The sequence below is a fragment of the Pavona decussata genome, unplaced genomic scaffold, assembly GCF_977016875.1.
Source record: "Pavona decussata unplaced genomic scaffold, jaPavDecu1.1 SCAFFOLD_11, whole genome shotgun sequence".
NCBI lineage: Eukaryota > Metazoa > Cnidaria > Anthozoa > Scleractinia > Agariciidae > Pavona > Pavona decussata.
The window spans coordinates 2,416,546-2,437,893 of NW_028145434.1; the positions used below are offsets into that span (position 1 = coordinate 2,416,546).

At 39.6% G+C, this 21,348-nt stretch overlaps 1 protein-coding gene across 2 annotated transcripts; it reads right to left on the reverse strand.

Moving 5' to 3' along the window:
- Positions 1 to 695: 695 nt before the first annotated feature.
- LOC146488182 (major yolk protein-like) lies at positions 696 to 16,521 on the reverse strand. Of its 2 annotated transcripts, none has more exons than XM_085121697.1 (11): positions 16,365 to 16,521; positions 14,452 to 15,189; positions 11,163 to 11,410; positions 10,392 to 10,658; positions 9,696 to 9,855; positions 8,911 to 9,079; positions 8,175 to 8,366; positions 6,849 to 7,161; positions 4,781 to 5,076; positions 3,292 to 3,872; positions 696 to 2,086 (listed from the first exon to the last, which is right to left on the reverse strand). In XM_085121697.1, the coding sequence occupies exons 1-11, from the start codon at positions 16,420 to 16,422 to the stop codon at positions 1,116 to 1,118; spliced, it is 3,993 nt and encodes a 1,330-aa protein (XP_084977823.1). In that variant the 5' UTR covers positions 16,423 to 16,521; the 3' UTR covers positions 696 to 1,115. The 2 variants fall into 2 exon arrangements, with proteins under 2 accessions (XP_084977823.1, XP_084977817.1); XM_085121691.1 differs by lacking the exon at positions 16,365 to 16,521 and adding an exon at positions 15,713 to 15,745 and having other exon boundaries at positions 14,452 to 15,217.
- Positions 16,522 to 21,348: the final 4,827 nt, after the last annotated feature.

Here is a 21,348-nt window from a genome sequence, read left to right on the forward strand (position 1 = left end):
TTATCCCCTTCCCCCCCCCCCCCCCCCCACACACACACCAACTTCCCATCCCAATAATTCCTCTTGAGTGATTGATTATCAGACGGCATGTATTCTAAAACGATATTTCTGTTATCAGGGCAAATACCTTTTATTTGCCTTACGTTCATAAATCCTTGCATTGAGCAACTTCGAATTACCAAATTTCATGAAAGTTTTCGCAAATTCTCCATTTTTTGGGAGGTGGGGGGAGGGGGGTGAGTCGGCTTAAAACCAAAGGCACAGCGTCACTAGCTACGTGATACGTGACGTCGATTGCACGTTTTCACTGTCATTTTCTGTTATCGCAGTCAAACAGATTCTGAATAAATTTGCTCAAGCACAATCTCGAAAAACTTCTAAATAGTGGCAGTTTGGGTTCAATTCTTTTCAAAGTGTACTTATAAACAAATGTCTGGTCGTTTTCAAGCGGAAACAAGCCTACTTGGTCAGGATGCAGCCTACGAACCTGTTTTGAAATATAAAATCCCCTGTCTAGAAATTGTGCCAAGTACATCCCGGCCTGTTTGCCGTCTATAAAACTGATATCAATCTATGCTCGTCAATTCATATCTGGGTTGGATGACATTTTGAGCTCACTTTAAGGCCTTAAGCGTGCTATAATGTATTCCCATCTAAACAAGAAACATTTTCATAAGGATTAAAGTAACCACAAATAACCCAAAATGCGAAGTTTATTGAAAACCAACTGAATCACGTTTTAACAACACTGCATAGCGACCTAATGTAGCGACCTAAAAAATGAAATGCCGAGTACAACCATTCCCATGTCGACATAAAAGTGAAAAAAAAAATATATTTCCTATAACAGTAGAATAATTCAACACTAGATTGCCAACAAACCCACAATTTCAGTGATCTATTAAATTGAGGAGTTATGATCTAAATAAAGCTACTTCCGAAAGTGCCCATTTTTTGGTGATTAATATAAGTCTGCTAAAAAAAAGTTTTAATGCTTAAAAACACCTAACAATAATGCGGCTGTGCTAACACTCTGCAAAAAAAAATTTTAGTCCAGTCCAGTCCAGCGGTTAAACTTAGGTTTGGCCGTGAAAATTCTGATTTTGACTCTGTTCTTACATAGTACGCCATTCCTGGCCACTCCACTTCATCTCACCCTTGGGCCTTGTTTTCTTATCCACGCGGTTTACGTTGCGATTGGCCAAAAACCAGTTATCGTTGTTATTGCGCTTGTCGAAGTTCCACCACTCCTTGCTTCCCCAGTGATCTCCAGGATATGAATTGTCGTGGTCCCAGTACTGATCCTCAGTCCAGTCAGGTAGCCAGAATCCAGGGTTACAAGGCATGTAGGAGCATTGTACCGGAAGCATGATAGACTTGAAGAAGCTAGCTCCGGTATCGCAGGTAAATTGGGCGGTGGTCTTCTTCATGATGGCAGGTCGAGGGCACATTGGGACAGAAATGTGAGTTTTACCGACACGTCCAGTCATCATTCGGATGGTCTTCTGCTCGCCAAAACAGCTGAGATCGTATACGATTGCGTTGCATGTGCCACCTCTTGCGAAGACAACGTTTGTGTAGAACTCGCTTCGAATGGGATCTTGCATCGTCGGTCCAGTCTCAGTGTGATATTTGATAAATCTATGGCGGCTCATCATCTTTTTCTTTTCCATGCACCCCATAGGCTTCTTATGCATCGCATCAGGCATCCATGGTCTCTTGCAGTGTTTCGTTGGTCCCATGTGGTTCATCGTTGGTGGCTTCATCGGGTATTTCATGCCAGGTTTCATTGTTCCCATGTCCTTCTTCCACATCATATAATGCATCTTCATCCCGTTTGGCTTCCAGAGGTTCCACATCTTCAACGTGGGCTTCTTCATTGGCATCCTTGGGGGCATCATTCCGTGATGTTTATGGGGCATCTCGCTTCTCTGGTCTACTGAAGGCTCGCAACTACTACAGTACTCCATGCACATAGTGTCTCCTTCCTCACACTCATCACAACAAGGAAGGTCCTTCTCGCATTCCATGTCCTCGCATTCGTCCATTTTCGGGGCAAACTTCTCTTTACAATCCTTAGTTTTAACTGCAAAGAGACAGAAAGGAAACGTTATGTTGAAAGGACGTCATGGCCTTGTAATCGTAAGGACTTTCTTACCTCAGGTGATATCAAGGGAGTAAACCTCACTATATAATCTTTATAATGCCGTGAAATTAAGAGCCGTAACGTAAAACGCTGTCGTTGCAGAACGAAGGAATTCTTTTCCATTATCTGCCGTGTTAAAACTAAAATCTGACTAGACTGTGAAATTTCGTCCTGTTTTCTTCGGATCCCACTATAGTAATGCCCTCACTGTTTGTTTGGCCCGGAGTAAAAGACAATACAGTCAACGTTCTCGTAAGCAACCACCCTTGGAGCACGACAAAGTGGTCGCTTACGGGAGGTGGTCGCGCTTACGGGAAAGATCAAATACTTAAATACTTGATTGATTGATTAATTACATAAAAATATTACCTTAGCAGCTAAAATTAGGCAAATAGAAACTAATTTATTTGATTTTTTCACATCTATTCATTCTTCTGATGAAACTTTGTATAACATTTTGGAACAGATCGTTGTAACAATTCCCGTTTACCTACAGATCTAATTATAGCCAAGTTCACTGTCTGTAAAATGTTATTATCTGCATGTCAGCAGTCCGGGGTAGCGTCATTAAAAATTGAACTTTTGTCACTTTTACGACCATACGTGTTTATGTTGGATGGTCGCTTACCGGAAACAGAAAACAAAAGAATATGTGTAATTTCTGGCCTAAAAAGTGGTCGCGGTCCCTTAAGAAATTTGAGTGGTGGTCGCTTACGAGAGAGCTCTTGAAACAGTATTTTACTCGGAAACAAAACGGTTGTTTACGAAGTGGTCGCTTACGGGAGGTGGTCGCTTACGAGAAGTGGTCGCTATGAGAGAGTTGACTGTATTGCAATTCTCAAGTTTTGTGGGAGGGGGATGGGAATGTTCAAAATTAGGTTATATCCGGCGCCATTTGATTTCCAAATCAATAGTCTCAAAATAAATTAATGGTGATCTTAATAGGCAAAAAGGTATGTACCACCTTGGTGACAAGGAAAGAATCACTATCAATATGCACAGAATCTTCCGACAAATTCTGAGGGACACAGGAACACTTTTTTTGGAAGTTGCCGAAGATCGCCCAAAGTGCCATCCGACTATTATTGAGATCCTCCAAGAGATACAAACAGTTTCGAAAAAATGGTTGATTAAATGTTAATTACCTGGCGGTTGCATGAGGCCCTCCATAGCGCGTAGGAACATGGGACCAAGCCACAGCTGGTACGTCTGGTTAACAAATGGTATGGCCGTCAGGCTTTCGTTCTTCCCTCCAAATATGCCATGCTCAAACATCTGCGGTGACAAGAATTTCTGCGCATCGAGTAAGGCCTTGGTAACCTTCCATCGCCACACCCCGTCATGCATGTTGCACGTGGCAAGTGCATTGGATGGTACGCGGCCAAAATTACATTCTTCAACGGTTTTAGGTCCGATATCATTAACTATTTTCCCATCTGGACACAGAAGAACGAAGTCATTGCTGTTGAAGTTATTTTTTCTGATGGCTTCCTCATAGGTATACCAATCGATGAACGCGACATCGCCATCTTGTTTGAGACACTTCAAAGCTCCTGCGTAGTCGTAGTAGTGTTCGCTGGCAGCATCCATGGAACATTTCTCCTCACCTTGGCCGGAACAGGCATCACACATCTTTTCACGGTAATATTTGACACTGACGGCGTCCCACTGAAGTTTTTTCCATTGTTCCGTCAGCCAGAGATAACGAGAGCTGAGCAGAGTCAACCTGAAAAATGAAGAGACTCGTTAAAGAAACAATTGATTGCTAAAAGGCGAAGCTTCTTTATTGTGTAAGCTAAAAAGGCGAGTCGTTCCCAAATTTGCCTTTCATGTTTATTAAGGCGGATGACAATAATATACTTATCTACATTATGAGATACAGAGTAGTCAGTCATGCTAAGGCTTAACACGATCTCTATTTATTGGTCTTCTGGGGCCCATGGAGCGGATTCTGTCCCTACTTTATCTCCGAGTGCGTTAAGGCTATGCCAATGAAACCAAACGTGGGTGCTATGATTAAAATCACAATTTTAGTGATAACTGGTCATGTTCTAACTAATCTGGTTCAAAACATATTTAAGAAAAGCCGCAACGTTTGACAGCTTTTGTTGGCATTTTCAAAAAGTGGTCCTCACCGATAGAACCCTCCCCCCCCCCCTTCGTGGAGTTTAGATTTGGTGAATAATCGTCAAATTGTTTCCTTCTTATCAGTGCTGCAAGAAGTGCAATCGGCAGTCCAAAAGATGTCAGTTCTTTTTACAAAAAGTCGGACATGACTCGGCCTAGTCAAAAACTAAACTCATAACTTGTGTTAAAACCACCTATATCGGAAAGAAAAAAATCCGATTCTCAGTGAAATGTAGGAGTTTTGCGTTTGCATGAAAGGCCAGAATGTTTTGGACTATTCTCATATATGTACTCAATTTTTCAAGAAGACATAAACGCGAATCTCACGTTTGCCGAAAAAGTGATCCTAAATCTCTCTAGTAATAACGATATCTAACGTTTATTCACAGCCTTGTCTAGCGAACTATACATCGTGCCCCATCTCCAATGAAACAGCCACTACCAAAGACAACCAATCCATGGCAAGCGTCGAAAATCCCAAGGAGACAAAGATTTTAACCAAATTACCTGATAAAGATGTCCTTATGAATAGGCATGTGTTGAAGGATATAATCCAGGTATTCGGTGTCTATCCACCTCTTAAACGTTTCCCAGTCTTGAACAGTCCATGTCTTAGCGTGTAGTTCCCAGTAGTCCTTCTGATCCCATTGTTGCTCGGCCCACATCATAAACTTGTGCCACTCTATCTCGGTCCAGTCTTCTGGTTTCTTCCATACCCAGCTTATCAGCGTCCATTTTGGTGTCGGGAAGCCGTAAAAATCCTCCAAGCCATTGTAGTTGTTCCAGGTGAAGTTTTGCTTGAGCTTAAAAATAATTGAAGCATTTTAAAAAGTTTGAGCAGTTTTTTATGTAAAATGCAATACCTTGACGTAAGATGTCGTAAGGTTAGAAGAACGATTAGAATCTAACTTATAACGAAATAGCATACAAAACTTTATGATAGTAATTAAGCCAACCACTTCGACCCATCCCAATAGACGTAACCAACGCAGTGTATAGGCAAATCAAGGCTCTAAGCTTGTAACCGAAATGGGAGTGAGAAAATTCGCATGGACACGTGATGTTTTCTTCCATAGTTTTACGTTCAGTTTGCTAGTATAATTGTGCCACAGATAACATCTAGTGGTTGCATTGTACGGTGTTTTGTTGTTGTCAGTTGTTGCTGCTGTTTTAAAGTTTACCCCCAGCCCCAAAAAACCCTCTTCTCATTAATGCTTAACTTTGGTCTGTTATTTAGATTCTGGGAATGAAAAACTGCTATTTTATCACAGGGTGGCCATTGACAATGTGAAATATTTCACATTCATTAAGTTATCCCATTCTCAAAATACAATCCCACCTATTTCTGCTCATTTGTTTTTTCCATTTTATTACGACAGCATGGTGAAACCAGCGAAAGACCAAAGCAAGTCGTTGTAATAAGTTTGAACTATCTTAATTTCAGCACCTAAACCCAAAACTAAACTAATCGGGTCAGAGGATGACGGTTTCACATTTGTGTCATTGAAACCTCGTTATCTTATATCTCGGTAGACTATTGTTTACTGGTGGTGAAATTTTCGGTCACAGAAACGTGTTACCATTTTCAATGCAGCGTTTTATTGCTTCATTTTTGACCTAAAAGCATTTGACATTACTTACCCTGAAATCCAAAGAAAACGAGCAAATTTATGATTCAAAGGGAACCTCTGCTCCGAAAACAAATGGACGGTAAATTGTTGGAAATAATGTCTAAATTCTAAATTTTAGTTTAAAAAGTAGAAATAACATTCAAGTGTGTTTAAAATTAGATATAATTGTCACCTATTTTTGCTTATAAATTTCCCGGGCGCCACCATTTTGGATTTTATGACGTCACTGCGTTGCCACTATTGTCAGTAAGCAGAAGTCCTTTTGTGTGAAACAATAGAGCAACCGTATTACGTCGTGAAATCCAAGATGGCCGCGCCCAGGAAATTTAAAAGTGAAAATAGGCAACAATCACACTAAATTTTAAGCACACTCGAATGTTATTTCTATCTCTTAAACTAAAAATTTAGACGCTATTTCCAATAATTTACCGTCCATTTGTTTTCGGAGCAGAGGTTCCCTTTAACTAATTGTTCACCTTTTGAGCAATGATTAAAAACGTATTACATTTCAAACTTGCAGATAAAAAAAGATTTTTCAGCACTCAAAAATATCCGTTATACCGAGCTGACTACGACATGATGCGATGTTATAGCGATGTTCTTCACTTGGTAGTAACGAAGATCTGTCGAGAATCAATAACACTTAACACGATGACTCACCAAAAAAAAACATTGCACCCAAATGTGCTGATGTGATTTGGAGGTTGTTATGACAACATAAGGAAAACACATGGTGCACGTTGTCATTTAAAGCTCGTTCGACAGTCGGTACAGTGAAAAAGTACTGTATCGTAAAATCTTTAACGTTTCGTCATGTTATGCGTCCCCCCTCCCAAAAAAAAATTGAACCAAAAAAGGAACAACAGATTCAGAAAAAATAAATAAATAATAACAATGATGATGATGATGATGATGATGATGATGATGATGATGATGATATTTACCTTCCCCATCATCTCATGTATCATTGGTGTGTGGTACGCATGCATCATCGGGTGTCCTGACGCTATCATCTGCAACATCTTCAGAACCTTCGGAGATTCGAAGTCGTGCAAGACATGCATGGCTTCGTAACCATTATCAATACCACTCTGTTTATCGTCCCATTTACGCCACAATGGTGTCTTGTAGAATTCCTCCCACTTGATCTCCTGCTCTTGGAGCATTGACCTCCAGTCCAGTGTGCGTGACAGCAGAGGATGCTTTATCAGGTCAATTGTGTTCATCCCAGGGACGCAGCTTTCTCCAAAGTGATGTCTGTAAACACAATGAAGGTGTTAGCGAATACATATACGAGCCTTAGGAAAATGCAGTTCCGATGATCTCTTGATCTGCTCCCTATACTTTAGGTATCTGGTGCAATATGTCGTCACCACATTTTTTGAAACCCTGCCTTCTTAAGAGGTTTGTTTTAATAGCTAAACTTTGCTTTTAGATATTTTTAGTTAGTTTTTTAATTTTTAGTTATTAAACAGGACACGGTTGATAACAGTACTCTATACTGAAGGGTTATCCTGTATAAATATTCGATTATTATTATTATTATTATTATTATTATTATTATTATTATTATTATATTATACGAGAGGAAAAGTGGTGTGGTGGACAAGCATTGTTTTGTTTTAATAAGTAAATGCATTTTTGATAAAGTGCTGTTTAACTAACAAAACAAATACCTCGTCACTCACTCCGGTCCGTCTGATTTTGGAGGACGATTGTAATTTTAAAAACTAAAGCCCTAAGATCTCGGGAAATGGTAGGCTAATATCTTTCTACGGCTAAGGGTAGATCTAAGGGTCCCTAGATTGGACCATCACAAAAGTTATCAAAATATCACTGGAATTACAGCACACCCACTACGATAAAAAGCTGACGATTTTCAGTTTATTGAGAATGGTCCATCTTGAGAGAACAAAGATCGAAGGAGGTTGAAAACGATTGAAGCTTGTTACCTTGAAGCAAAAGGTAGCGCAGTCGATTGGCGAGAAGATTGAATTGTTGTCATATAGCTTGTAAACGGCCGTTTATTGCGGATATTTATTCCATAGCGCTGTCTATGAATGATTTTACGTTTTTGTTATTCTTTTTACAATATAAACTGTGGGCGGTTTCTCTTTTGCTCGACATTCCGCTGGGAAGAACGCAAAAAACTGAGCGATAAGGATATACCGATAAGGATTAACGCCTAGAAGCTGCGATTGAGTGGTAACATAGAACTTTAAAATACAACGTAGGTATAATAAATTTAATACAACGTAAATGTATCTTACGCAATAGATTTCAGAAGCTTGGTGGATCGGTCTATTGTGCCATTTGCCAAAAGCCATCCCATGGGGTGAAGGAATCCGCTTATCTTGTGAACGCCTGCGTTGCACATCTTCCAGCCGCGCATGTGTTCGGTTTGTTCACCTCTGTCCTTGCGCATCACACCAATGGTAACACTCTCTGTCCATGGATCTTTACTGCAATGACATTATCACACAGTCAAAGGACACCAGGATGGCGTTCTTCTTTCATAATTTAATTACCTTGGCCTAATAAACCCTTTTGTTTCTATAATTATCGTTCTTAGGTGTAAAATAAAAGGCGTCAATGCTAGTGAACCAAGGAGCGGAAATTAAAAGAGATTAGTTTTCAATTATTCTAGGTTCCCTAGTCACGTCCATATTGGTGTACTAAAATACTCAGTTTACTATGTGGCTTTTAGGAACATCATCCAGAATTTTTTAGCTTAAATCGGAAAAACCAATGATACAACTAAGACGTTCTTAAAGTGGAAAACATGTAGAAATAACGGTGATGGGCTTTCTCTCCTCCCCCCCCCCCCCCCCCTCTCTCTCTCTCTCTCTCTCCCCCATCTCATTCCCCGCAAACTTTTCTTACTAAAGGAAGAAAAAGTATGCTCTCAGTGCTTTCGGATCAATAAATCCTTACCCGAGAGCAGCTCAATTTTTTGTGAGAAGAAAAAAATAGAGGAAACCATATAGTGACATAGTAACATCTTACCCCTCGTAGTTCTTTCCCATAAAAGGCGCAAGGTTGTAATCCATTCCTGCCAGAAACATGTCGGTCGCGTTGAGGTCAACTATGTCTGCAAAGTTCTTACCCACCATTTCAACGCACTCTTTCTTAGAACTGGCATTCACGCAGCCCCAGGAAACAGCCCTTCTGACAACTGTCGAGAGATCGTCTTCTGATTAGGATCAATCAAGAGAGGACCAGCAGTCCCATTTTTGCTTAGGGATAGTGAAGCGAACCAACCATGCAAGAGCGCACGAAAATTGTTTCCCTCGAGGAGACACGCGTCGCGTCTCCTCGTAAGAGGCAATTTTCGCGCGTTCGCTTAGTTCACTCTCTTTAATGTCCCTGAGGAAAAGAAGGGACTACTCGTAGTTTTGGATGAAAAGTAGCATTTACATAACAACGAGCACTATGAAAGAAGCTACAACTGAAACTTGTTCTCTTTGCAAAAAGTCGGACATGACTCGGTCTAGTCAAAGTAAGAAGCCAAATCCAGGCAAGTTCATCTGAACACATAACTCGTGTTAAAACCATCTATACATATTGTGCAGCATTTCGGAAAGAAAAAGCACGAGTCAATAACATCCACATGAATGGCAATCACCCTTGTATTTCACCCGCATGAAGAAGTTTGAGAAGTAGAACGTAAACTGAATTTTTGACAAAGGAATGAAACGATTCGAGCTGGTTATAGCCTCTTTTTAATTTGAAGCACATTGTAAGATTGTTGTACAGGCTGTTGTAATTTCCTTTCAACAAATATATCCTACCTCCAACTGTCTCGAATTTGTCAATCATATTTTTACATTTCCTCATTTCCTCGTCTCCGACTACGCAGATAAACGCGCGGGGCTTGGGCTGGAGGTGTTCGCAGGTCTTCCAGATATGCTGTGTGTCCGTGTCAAGGTATTCCTTGTATGTTTGTCGCATCTTAAAATAAAAAGACAATAACTTTATTTGAGCGTCGAAGTATTTAGCACTGCAGTGCTAATCGGGCACACTATATAAATCAGTAAGACAAGTAAAGAACCTGAAACCTAACATTTGTTAAAAATTATCCCAACTGGTGAGAGGCAGGCAAATTGGTTACTTCGGTTCTTCCTCGCACTAACTTAACACTTAGTGTCTGTTACCTTTCCTGCGGTAAAGTAAAAAAAAGCTAGTAAAACCAGGGAATGCAAAGCAAGGATATCGAGCCTATCGAGCTTGATTTAACGCTGACTTTGCAGAACAGTCAGTCACCCAGCCTCTCTGTTAAGTATGATTTAACCAAGTAATCTTTGGTTCTTGTTCTTTGTTAAAAGCAGAGTAATTCTCTTGTGCGGACGCTTTCTCGGGTGAACAAGGCAGAAGCTTAATGAAGAAAACTTAGAGGATGGTTAAGTAAAGACTTGGAGGAGATAAAATTGCATATAGTCATCTAAGAGTGGAGAAGCGAAGAGTGATATAAGAGACATGAAACTTACGGGAATTCCCTGAAGAACAACTGGAGGGATGACCTTCAGAGAGCTGGTATGATCCTTGAAAATAAGATCATGGCATTTCAACCAGTTTTCGGTTTCCCACTTGGTCTCGTCTCCATCAACATGACCTTTGGTACAGTAAGGAGTGGATTCGTATAAGTGGAATCCGTTTACAGGGCTTGGCGACGAGAATTTTTTCGATGCATCCATCAAAGCACTTGTGCAGTTTGAGATCCAGTACTCTGGTTTCTTTTCAGATACCATCAAGACCTAATTGAAGAAAGTGTATATTAAACGTCGATATACTTTGATTCTCTCATCGCAACCAGCACCACCCCCCCCCCCCCCCACTCTCCCCACCCTCAACCTAACCCGGCCCTTTTATCTTCCACAGGAGGCCTGGTTATATGCAACAGCCAAGATCCCTCGAGAAGAGGGATGTGTGACCCTCCCACAAAGGATATTTTCATGAGGTTTATATCACATGAGTAAATTCTCGAAGCAATTCGTTAGGCAAGTGTAAATTCGTTACGCAGGTAAGTAGTTCTGTCTTTGAAAAATTACCTTGAGATTTTGTTTCTTAATTTCGGTGCTCGTAGAGAGTCGCGCCACGATCGCGTGTTGCGTGATGAGCCTAGAGTTACACATCACGCGCAACCTCTAATTACTGCGTGAAGCCGCTCTTGTAAGCGGTTATGCGACGAACCCAACCTTTCCCAAAGTAATGCGCGAAAACTCAAGAATGGTGGACAAAGGTGCTATAATCAAACATACCTGAGGATATTCTACCGCCATGTGACAGTTGGGGTTGACAACATTTTCCCAATTAAGGGCATGCCTCTTATTTTTGCACAAAATGTCGAACTCTTCCGAGAGGTCGTGGTAGTTCTTCATGACGTCATAGGTGTGAAAGAAACCTACATCTCCATGTCCCTCACGCAGGCACTTCATGGTCCCTGTAAAACCGTAGAGTGGTTCCTTGTCCGATCGAGCCTTGCAGAAGTCATCCTCATCTTTGGGCCCTTGGTGTGACAAAAGCATAAGCTGCAAAGTTTAGTTATGAGTTTCTGGTTTCATTGCCTCCCTCAGCCCCACCCGTCCAATCCCTAATCTATTTGTACGCCACTCCTATCAAATATTAAAACTGTAAACTCTCTGTTGTTTCCCGCCCACTCCTTCCCAAGAGTCAGGAAAAGAAATGATTCTTTGATTCCTCAGACAGTTTTGTTCCGTGTTCTTTCACCCAAATTAAATTAGAGATTATGTCATCAAATATAATTACTTTTCAACAAAATCCCCATGTTATGCAGAAACATGTTTTGACAAAAGTTGGATTTTGATCAGAATCAAAGCGCTCTGTGAGCGAACTCGTGAATTAAACAGGTGAATGAAGTGATACTCCGGATTATGTAACAAAGAAATACCGCTGTGGCCGTCCTAATAAGCGGTTCAATAGATCCGCGTCGTCACTTTTACGTGTTTTTGGACTTTGGACAGTGTTGCTGGGTTGGTGTCGTGGCAAGTCCGCGGGCTTGTAATCTGTACGTCCTGAGTCCGACTTCCTGACAGGGCATATTCCCCCTTTTTTTTTTCAGACGGAGAGAAACTGCATTTACCGCGTTCTGAAAACAACATTGAACGTAATGTAGTGTTCTTCATTCCAGCATTCCAGCATGCGAAGTCCGCACTTTTGATTTAATCGTTCGAGAACCTGTGCAGTTTATCGATGTGAGATTACCAAGATCCCCAATACTAATAAATGAATTCATATTATTTTTTTTATTAAATTCCAATTGGATATATAACGTGTACAGCCCATCGATCGACCGATGGAACGAGCGAGTGAATTTTCCAACCGCTGTAACTCGTTCACTGCGCATCTGCAATTCTCGAGCTAAAAGGAGCATAATTTTTCGTTTTGTTTTGAATGGTTTCTTTGTTTTTCTTATTACAGGAAGTAATTCGAAACTCTATCACGTCTCACGGAACAGGCAGACACATATTCCTTGTCTTTAAAATACATTTATGATATGTTTGACATTGTAGGCCTGCAAACGTCACCTCAGGTGATTTTAACTGTAAATAATATGTGCTGCTTAAGATAGGGATTTGTAAAGTTTGAAAGTACAGTGGACTCTTGATTCATGTGAACGTGACTTGAAATGATATATTTTCTCAACCTAATTATTTCTGTTTTAAGATTTTGAGGTAAAGAACTTAAAACCGATTATTATATATCCCCTTGAGATCATCAGCAACCACGAAAATAGTCAAGCCGAGGTAAAATTTGTAGATTTAGGAGATAGAACCAAGCCGACCGGCTAAATTTAATTTACACCGTGTTCCTTAGAAGGAACTTTTTTTTTTTTTGTCTTGTCCCGCCTCGACTAGCTTTGTGGCTATTTGCAGGACAAGCCCTTTATATAATCTAAATCTGTAAATAAATTGTTGTTGTTAAAAAAAAAAGGAACTTTATATCCCCAATCGCAAAAATAACGGGAGAAAATTCAGTTTAACGACAAGTTTTAAAGAACAGGGCTCAATACCAAGAAATGAGTCAAGATTGAAACTTCGTGATGGAAAATAAAGCAATAGTTTCTTCACTTGATAAAAGAAAAGAAATTAAAATGGAAAAAGAAAAAGTGCCAGAAAATGTCAGTGGAAAATATGCTTGTTTTTTATGGATTATAAGATAAGTAATTGGACACTGGAAAAATTACTCCTCTGATTTATAGATGAATCTTTTTTCAAACGTTATATAGAAAGAAGGCTGAAATAACCGCAAGGCTTGCAGTTACTTGAATGTTTATTTCTGGCTGAATAGATGTTTCACAGATCCTGTGTATACTAGCAGCATTTTTGTTCGCGGTCCTTTGCTGTTTATTCACTCAAAAAAAGTTTCGCTCGATAAAAAAATACCTCTTCAAATTAACGTCATTTCTTTAGCAAGCTAAAGTGAAACAAGAGAAGTCTAAATCGAAAGCAGCTCAGTGACCATTTCTCGTTTTAGGCCTTTTGTTCTTTTCGGCAAAGTAGAGTATGACAGTAGTGTGTTATGCAAATATGTCCAAAGTACAATCTCTGTTGGGTCCTTTTGATTTCAGGTATATGAAATCTTTGCGTGGATGATCCGTTCGTCTCAAAAATCCCCTAATTGAACTTTCAGTTCCGTTTTAAGATATGCAACTCTTGATCCATGGTTTTTTTTTTTCGAAAATTAGATTTGAAAAGAAATGCACCAAATGTATGTGTATTTTGGCAAGATAAGAGGATATCTCGTTAAGAAATCTCGATAAACGCCTTAACTTAAATGGGGTTTCCGTTGGAGCATAAGACTAGGAAATATAGACAGATACGTATATTCTGGGATGCAGGATGAAAACAAGAAAGGAAAAATAAACAATTACTGACGATAAAAAGAGTTTGTTTTTCAGTAATTTTAAACTTCTTTGGTAGAAGAATTTTAATTATGCTTTTGTATTTGGGCAAGAGCCAGGAGATACAGAATAAACTGTGAACTTTGTATCCGGCTGAAGTTATACACAATAGATCAATTCAATGTACGAGAAGAAGAGGGGCTAGGAGAAGGCCAGGGTGGGGGCGTGATGTCAACAGCTTTAAATCTTATTAGCCAGACCACAGTATACGATTTTTTCTAACCCTACCGTTAACCCTTAAAAATGTTGCTGTTTCGCAGTAAAGCCAAAACCCTTTCGTGGGACGTATAGGAATTTGAAAATGCACGTTATTCCAGATTACAACTGAATCAAGAATTTTTTGCTGCTACTTTTTGAGATTTCTTCCACATTCCCAGATTTGTAGCCAAACAACATTTAGTAGTGATTTCGGAATATTGAGAACAAGATTTTGTTGAGAATTTGATACATTCATCTGAAGGGACTTAAGCTTGCGTGGAGAGGGGTGAATTAGCTAATTAAACCAAAAGAGAAGCTGAGAGATCGTCGAATGCTTCTGTATCATTATCGCGAATAAAAATGGAACGTTTATAAGTTTATTCTGCACTTGAAAAGAAAACTTTTAATAATAAGCTTTTCACACTGACCTTTGCATAACTTGCACAAGGACTCTGGGTTCGTCATGTTGGGGTTATACATAGCGTGCTGTACACCCGGGACGCAGCTCTCTTTGAAAAACTCTGCCGCACTTTCGTACACATTGCCAACCTTCGGGACAATACCCTCGTGGATGAGGGAACACATCGGTGTCTTGAATGCGGCCTTGAAGTCCACTCCGGAGTGGCAGGACTTTCGCTGACTCATATCCTCATAGGAGGTGACGTCCAGGTTCGTCTTCTTCACCAAGACGATGGAGTAATGCTTTTGATGTCCATCGGCATCTTCGTACTCGGCAAACATCGAATCGTAATCTGGGATAGCGCTATGGTCTTCTTTTTCAGCCATGATTGGAATCAGGTCGTACATCTTGCCGGCCCTGTGGATCTCATCCCCTTCAGCCGTCATGATGTCCGCGTGACCATTATCAATTTCCTCCATACAGGCTTCTTTGGATTCTTTCAGCACGCAGCTCCAATGCATATGAGGACTTACCACGTAGTTGAATTCTGTCGTCATTCTTTGGCACTTTTTCATCTCGTTTGGACAGGTAACGCACCAACGGACATGAAGAATCTTTTCTTCGACGGAGTCGTGTGTATCGATTAGCGTTCCTTGCGCTCCTTCCCATGGTTTCGTGTGCGGTGAGGGGGCCACTTTCAAGTCTTCAAAATGCCGATTTTTGCTCGCCCGTTCTCCGTATTTTCTTTGCTTTCCCCATTGTTTTCCTGTGGATGTCCAAAAGGAATAACATTCCTAGCGTTTAGTCATGAAAAATAAAACCACAGGAGACCGAAAAAAATCTGAATCCTTACACAGATTAAATCCTGCAAGACCTTATTAGCGTTACGGCTGACAGGAACGGACTTCTCAACTGAGACTTAATTTGAATACTCGTAATTTCGTATTTTATCCACAGACTCAACAACATAAAAAAGGAAGGAAAGAAAGAAAGAATTACACCACGAACGAGTCCTCGCTAGTGGGCGTAGATGGACTCTGAAATGGATGGACTTTGGAGTTTCAGTAAAACGGAATAGAAAACCCTACTTTATGTTTTGGCGCGCCTTTACTTCGACTGTTTGACCAATTTTTTCGTTATTTTTCTTCTTACTTAGCTTTGATTTAAATTGCCACTCGTGGTTACAATACGCTGCATAAGGGCCAAGTCAGTGTGGAATTCCCAAAAGGGCGTTTTTGTCAAAGCGATGTACAAATGAATTAACAATCGTTAACAAGCTGAAAGGATACACCTGAAAACCTCGTCATGGATTTGTGGAAACAAACGCTTACGTAAATATTTATAGCAACCATATAAAGAGGGAAATTACACTGAGGAACTAAAAGGAAGAAAACAATGACACACACAAGTAACCTGGCTGAGACTAACAGCGACTATTAAACAGCTCAGAATGAGAGTGAATTATTACACTGATGAAACGGGAATAAACCAGGGGCACCCAACGACAATTTTCTCTCAGATCCTTTGAAATGTTATTTTAGGCGATCTGGAGTGGCTTTAAAGCTCTATAGGTTCATTTTAGGCAGCGCTATAATATTTTTATCTGTTCGGTCATTCTAGGGGAACTTCAGTCTTTTCGAAATTAGTAGGGCATTTTTGTCCATTTCCCGGAAAACCTTAGGTCTTATTTCCTTTCCGAAAATCTTAGCTGACCTTTTTTCGGTACCCAAAACAACATTTCATCAATCTGAAAACACTAGGCCTTAAATTTCCCATATCACGAAAGTTCGTGGTGAAAAATCCCTTTAGAAAATTGTAGGGGATTAAGTTCCTTCCGAACAGATAATTTACCGAAACGATCCGTTGGGTGCCCCTGATAAACTGCAATAAGAGATACAAGGAAACGAAATGAATGTGCAACTATTGCACGAATTATGTTACCTGGGCGTCCATGAACCAGGGCGATGGCGATTAACAGCAAAACCACAAAGGCTTTCATGTTGCACCGACTGCTCTCAAGGGAGCTGAATTGTGAAGAAGTGATTATGTGCTGTCCAATTTATAAGCCTGATGAATGCAAAATATGTCACCGGATATTTTTATCAGCACTCAATCTAGCAATTTCCTGTTATTGTTCTAAACGATTTTAAGCCGAGCATATGGTGCTTAATTGATTGATGTATTTTAGACAAGTGCTGAAATCAGGTCCATCTCTTCTGGACTCTGGATCTTAAAACGCGTGAGGGGGGAGAAAGTTACGGGGAGCGAGTAACGGCGAATCTTGAAAACGGGGATTCAGAAATGGCGTAAAGATATGGGTTGAAGCCGTCGCTATTGTTTTTTTATACCATTTGAACTAATCAGAACGTGCAAGTAATCTAGTCAGATTAGGTTCAATTTCCTATAGTTTTCAAATTAGTTGATACGAATTATTTTTACGTTTTCTATTGAAATGAATCTTGATGGATCGTCAGTTATTGACTTCGGTTGTTGATGTATCAAAACGACTCTTAATTTGTTGATTTTTCAGTAAATACTCACTGAAATGTAAATAAAACTGCATTTTCGCCAAAGTAAGGAAATGGACTATTTATTTGTGCACAGGTCCAATCACCCGAGAGGGTGCTTATGAAAAAGTATAACAATTGTGTTCCTGAACTTTGCCTAATTTAGTTTAATATCCTATCTCCTTAGTCTCAGGTATTTTCTACCATTTTAAAGATTCCCCGTTTGAAAGGTTCTCCATTCAGTTAAAGATTCGTCGTTTTAAAGATTCCCAGTTCCCGTTCTGTTCCCCGTTCCTCGATTCCTATTCCCCCGTTCCTGTACTTAAGATAATCTTCTGGATTCCGGGTTTGATGTGTTACAACTTGTTAATTACATTTTAACGAGTGGGCATCAGTAACACTGAAGCACTATGTAAAATCACCTCATTGCCAACGTTTTGGGGTATTTTAAACAGTTTTTAAGTCTCTCAAGTTTTCAATAGTCAACTAGGAAAGTCTCGTCTTTTGCAGCAGTCTCCATCTCTCCCAATTCACCTCGAGCATAAGCAGTTTTTGAAAACAAACCAGCAATTGATTGGTCAAGGCGGGGATAAACCCCTGCTGATAAGTGGGCTGTGCAAAGGCATGAAGAAAAGAAAAAAAATTACCGTATTCGTTTCTGGGTTCACTCGCCTACATGCTTTCGAGAGTAAACTAACATACAGAGAAGTCTTTTTTATCATTATTTTACCCATGTCGGGCCAATACTGTATTAGAGCACAGCTTCTTCCATTTCAGCTTAGCCGAATATAACTTTATCAGCAACAATTGAGGGGATTTTCTATTGTCCACCCTTATTAGGGCTGTGCAGTCAGCCTACAACTTTGTGGGTCTATACAGTGCAGCAGATCACACTTTCTAAACTGCGACTTTTTGTCCATGCTCTGTTTTCGCCTAAATAAATAAACGTCCTCACCTTAGTCCTCGGCAATGGCTGAGTTGGACGGCCGACAAATCATCGTTGTCATAGCAAAGCTGTATGAATTACGAAATATAGAGGAATATCCACAACAGGGCTTGGTGCATCACGTAACGTGCCGTCAGAGTCGAAATTGCCGGGAAAAAATTCTTAAATTTGATTGAGCAGAAAAGCGAGAAATAAACAGTATTAGAATGGGGTATGCTTTCAAGAAGGACAGTCGCACTCAGGCAAAAGGATTTAACCATACACTGAAAAGTTAGTAGAACTGTTAGTGCAACACTACACAAAAAATGCGGTGCATTAACATGCACCAAACTAAATCGTCTTTTCTACAAGCCTTCGTCTGGTAGCTGTAGTTTGCCTGCGCGGGACAAGGAGCAAAAGAAAATTAAGGAACAATTTTTTTTTATTCGTTTTTGCGAGCTTGCCGTGTTCCGAAGGCCCAAAAACGACTGCTATGTTGATAACATCTCTACGTGATCTGTCGTTCTGAACATGCCTGTACAGCACTTTGGTTTTGCATCAAGAGAGGAAGATGGTTCGTCTTGCACTGCACGTAGCAAAATCGAATGACTTTAGGCTGATCACCAGATCGCTGCAGCCACATTCTATTTTTAGGTGATCATTAAACAGCTAATAGCCTGATGCATAGAGGCGCTAACAGCTGATTGATCATACCAGACGGGCAGAAGGCCAGACCGGCTCAAGTGTGGCCAAAGTCGAAATTGAAACTACGAAAAAAAAATCACAAGCTTCCAAATTCATGTGGAAGTTCGTGAAAAGAAATAACAAAAGCAGCATTTAGAGTCTTTGAACAGATGACTCTGACATGAAGGGCCCTGCAATGACTGCTTAAAACAACTAACGAAATAAATACACACACATTAAAACTTTGGAAGAGGGAAAAAAAACAAGAATAAAAAGCATTACATAAGAGGACTGTCCCTACTCAACAAGTTTTTTTTTTATAATTATTTGAATAAAAAGCATTACATAAGAGGACTGTCCCTACTCAACAAGTTTTTTTTTTATAGTTATTTGAATAAAAAGCATTACATAAGAGGACTGTCCCTACTCAACAAGTTTTTTTTTTTGTATAATTATTTGAATAAAAAGCATTACATAAGAGGAATGTTCCTACTCAGCAAGTATTTTTTATTTGAATAAAAAGCATTACATAAGAGGACTCTTCCTACTCAACAAGTTTTTTTTTATTATTTGAAAAAAAAAGCATCACATAAGAGGACTGTTCCTACTCAACAAGTTTTTTTATTATTTGAAAAAAAAAGCATTACATAAGAGGACTCTTCCTACTCAACAAGTTTTTTTATTATTTGAAAAAAAAAACATTACATAAGAGGACTGTTCCTACTCAACAAGTTTTTTTATTATTTGAAAAAAAAAGCATCACATAAGAGGACTGTTCCTACTCAACAAGTATTTTTATTATTTGAAAAAAAAAACATTACATAAGAGGACTGTTCCTACTCAACAACTATTTTTTTATTATTTGAATAAAAAACATTACATAAGAGTACTTTTCCTACTCATCATGTTTTTTTATTATTATTTATTTGAACATTGCAGGCTTACAACCTTAACGGATGGAAAAAGGTTAAAATCTTTCAGCTGACATGTTCTGCTTTGGCTTGTTCAGTTCTGGGTTTCCCGGAAAGCGATACTTCTTTTTTTTTACTGTAGCGAATTAATTCTAATCCTTTACTCGTGACAACGCCCCGGCATTTTTTACACCGAGCATTCAGTGTTATATTCTCTATGGTTTAATAGCTGAGTTCCTATTTGGAACGATTTTCGAAATTTTGTCTTTGCTACCAACTAAAAGCTTAAAATATTATCTTTTCAATTCACTTTGCTTTCTTTAATGTCCCTCCTGAAACATTTGACAGCCAGCCTATCTAAACTCTTCACAATTTTCAGAAACATACTCTCAGATCAAAATGCTTTCTTTTCACCTCCTGGTTTTCTTTCAGATCTAAGTAGACACTCATTATTGGACCTGAATGTTAATCCATACCCATCTTTAGACACAAAAATAATTTTTAACACCAAGACGGCTTAGGGAACCCTTAAGTAACGACGACGGCAACGGAAATGTCACTTGAAAATATATAACTTCGGGTTACTTCTATTTCTCCGTGATTATTCCAATTCGTTCAATTTGTACAACTATCCGGGAACTAAATTGATATGCGATAGGAACGGCGTTCAAGTATTAAAAGACGGTTGAGAATGAAAAGTTCAGCGTCGTGTGTTCACGTCCTCCACAAAACCTTGAATTTGGTCATTTCACGTTGTTATTTTGCTAACCACGACAAAGAAACGTACAAAAACATCTAACTGGCGCGCAGAGAGCGATTGTTTTTGCTCATTAAACCTATTATTTTGTGGCGTTTTCATTGCCATCGCCATCGTCGTTTAATTGCTTGTTTTCTAAGTACCTGCTGGAGCAACCGTCAAACCTGTTACCTTGTAGCAAGAAAATTTTGCGGGAGTTTTATTTTGCGGATTGTCGATTTTTTGTGGTTTGCGGGAGCAAATTTTTGCGGTTCGAGATGACTGAAATTTCTACTGGGAACTAATTTTTGCGATGCTCTGTTCAAGCAACAGAATATTTAAGTGGAAGACACCTTAATATTTTCAACTTTTATTGTGTGTTGAGTCACAGTTCACTCTACTTCCATATTAAAGACATATCACTGTAATACCTTACTGCGCAAAGGGACTCAACAACAACAAAACAAAACAAAAAGCGTATACCCCAACCACGCACAACAAAACACTGTTTCGTTAATACGGTTTGCCACGACCGGAATTACCTATATTATTTTATCAGAAAGCAGTATGAAGGTTGAGTTACCATAGCTAAAACCTTTCTAGGCATACAAAGTCCAATGTATATCGCCCAGTGGCACAAGTCTATTAAAAGCAGAGTTTTTAATTTGACTGAAGGGAGTTGATTTTTGCGGCGTTTTATTTTGCGGGTGTTTTTTTCTGCGGGAACTAATTTTGGCGGATCAAGGGCAACTTGGCCGCAAAATCCGCAAAAATTAGAACCCGCAAAATTTTCATGCTACACGGTAGGTTTTATAGGGGAGTCCCCCAACGGCTGCAGGGGCTGCCTGTTCTGATACAAATAGACATATTCGTATTTTCGATATTGAACTGGATAAAGCTTAAAATAGAGGCTGTTCCGGGGGAATGTATTAACAATATTTGCATGTGAAGAGACTTCACCGTTCAACTTAATACCAAGAATACCGGAATCATACTCTCTGTTGATCTCACTTCGATCGCACGCCCGATTGTCGCGTCATAGTTCTGTTGTATGCAGAAAAAGTCTGGTTCCAACCACACGGTATTGATGCTAGATAAAACCCTATTAAAAATCAGATCATTGTTTATGAGCGGTACTTTTCTGGGTTGTTTAAAACTGCAT